Genomic DNA, 493 nt, shown 5'->3' on the forward strand with positions numbered 1-493 from the left:
GGTAGTTGACGTGTAGAAGCCATTTAGGACGAATTGGAGGTCAGCGGGCGAGTTGGAATGGATGCAGATGTCGTCCGCGTAGCAGAGAAGGGTTGTACCGGGAACGTTAGGAAGAAGTGAGAGTAAGCGGTGCATCAAGACGTTAAAAAGAAATGGACTTAGTACGCCACCTTGCGGGGTACCGAGTTTGAACTGCTCGTAGGAACTGCACACACCTCGAAAGAGAACACGTGACTTCCTGTTACTCAGATAACCTCGAATCCATCGAAGGAGGTTTCCTTGCACTCCGAAGGTAACCAGCTGGTCAAGAATTATTTCATGGTTGGCTACATCGAAAGCACTTTTGAGGTCCAGGAAGGCAACTACGCTGGTGGGAGAGAGGCGGGTGTAGAGCTCAGTAAGGCAGTGGTGCGTACTTCGACGTGGGAGGAAACCATACAGCTGCGGGGAGAGTTGACCTTGTAGACGATTCATGAGCCGGGCAAGGATGATA

General features: G+C 51.1%; 1 protein-coding gene across 1 annotated transcript in view; it reads right to left on the minus strand.

Annotated features, from left to right (window-relative positions):
• The window catches only part of LOC143024334 (uncharacterized), a 2,293-nt gene extending 2,131 nt beyond the window's left edge, over positions 1-162 (minus strand). The window contains exon 1 of the mRNA XM_076183131.1: positions 1-162. This exon is cut by the window's left edge and continues 1,380 nt beyond it. Within this exon, the coding sequence (XP_076039246.1) occupies positions 1-135 (135 nt within the window). The 5' untranslated portion in view covers positions 136-162.
• Between the last annotated feature and the right edge of the window lie 331 nt (positions 163-493).

This window comes from Oratosquilla oratoria, chromosome 4, assembly GCF_046742065.1.
Source record: "Oratosquilla oratoria isolate Oo_2021 chromosome 4, ASM4674206v1, whole genome shotgun sequence".
NCBI lineage: Eukaryota > Metazoa > Arthropoda > Malacostraca > Stomatopoda > Squillidae > Oratosquilla > Oratosquilla oratoria.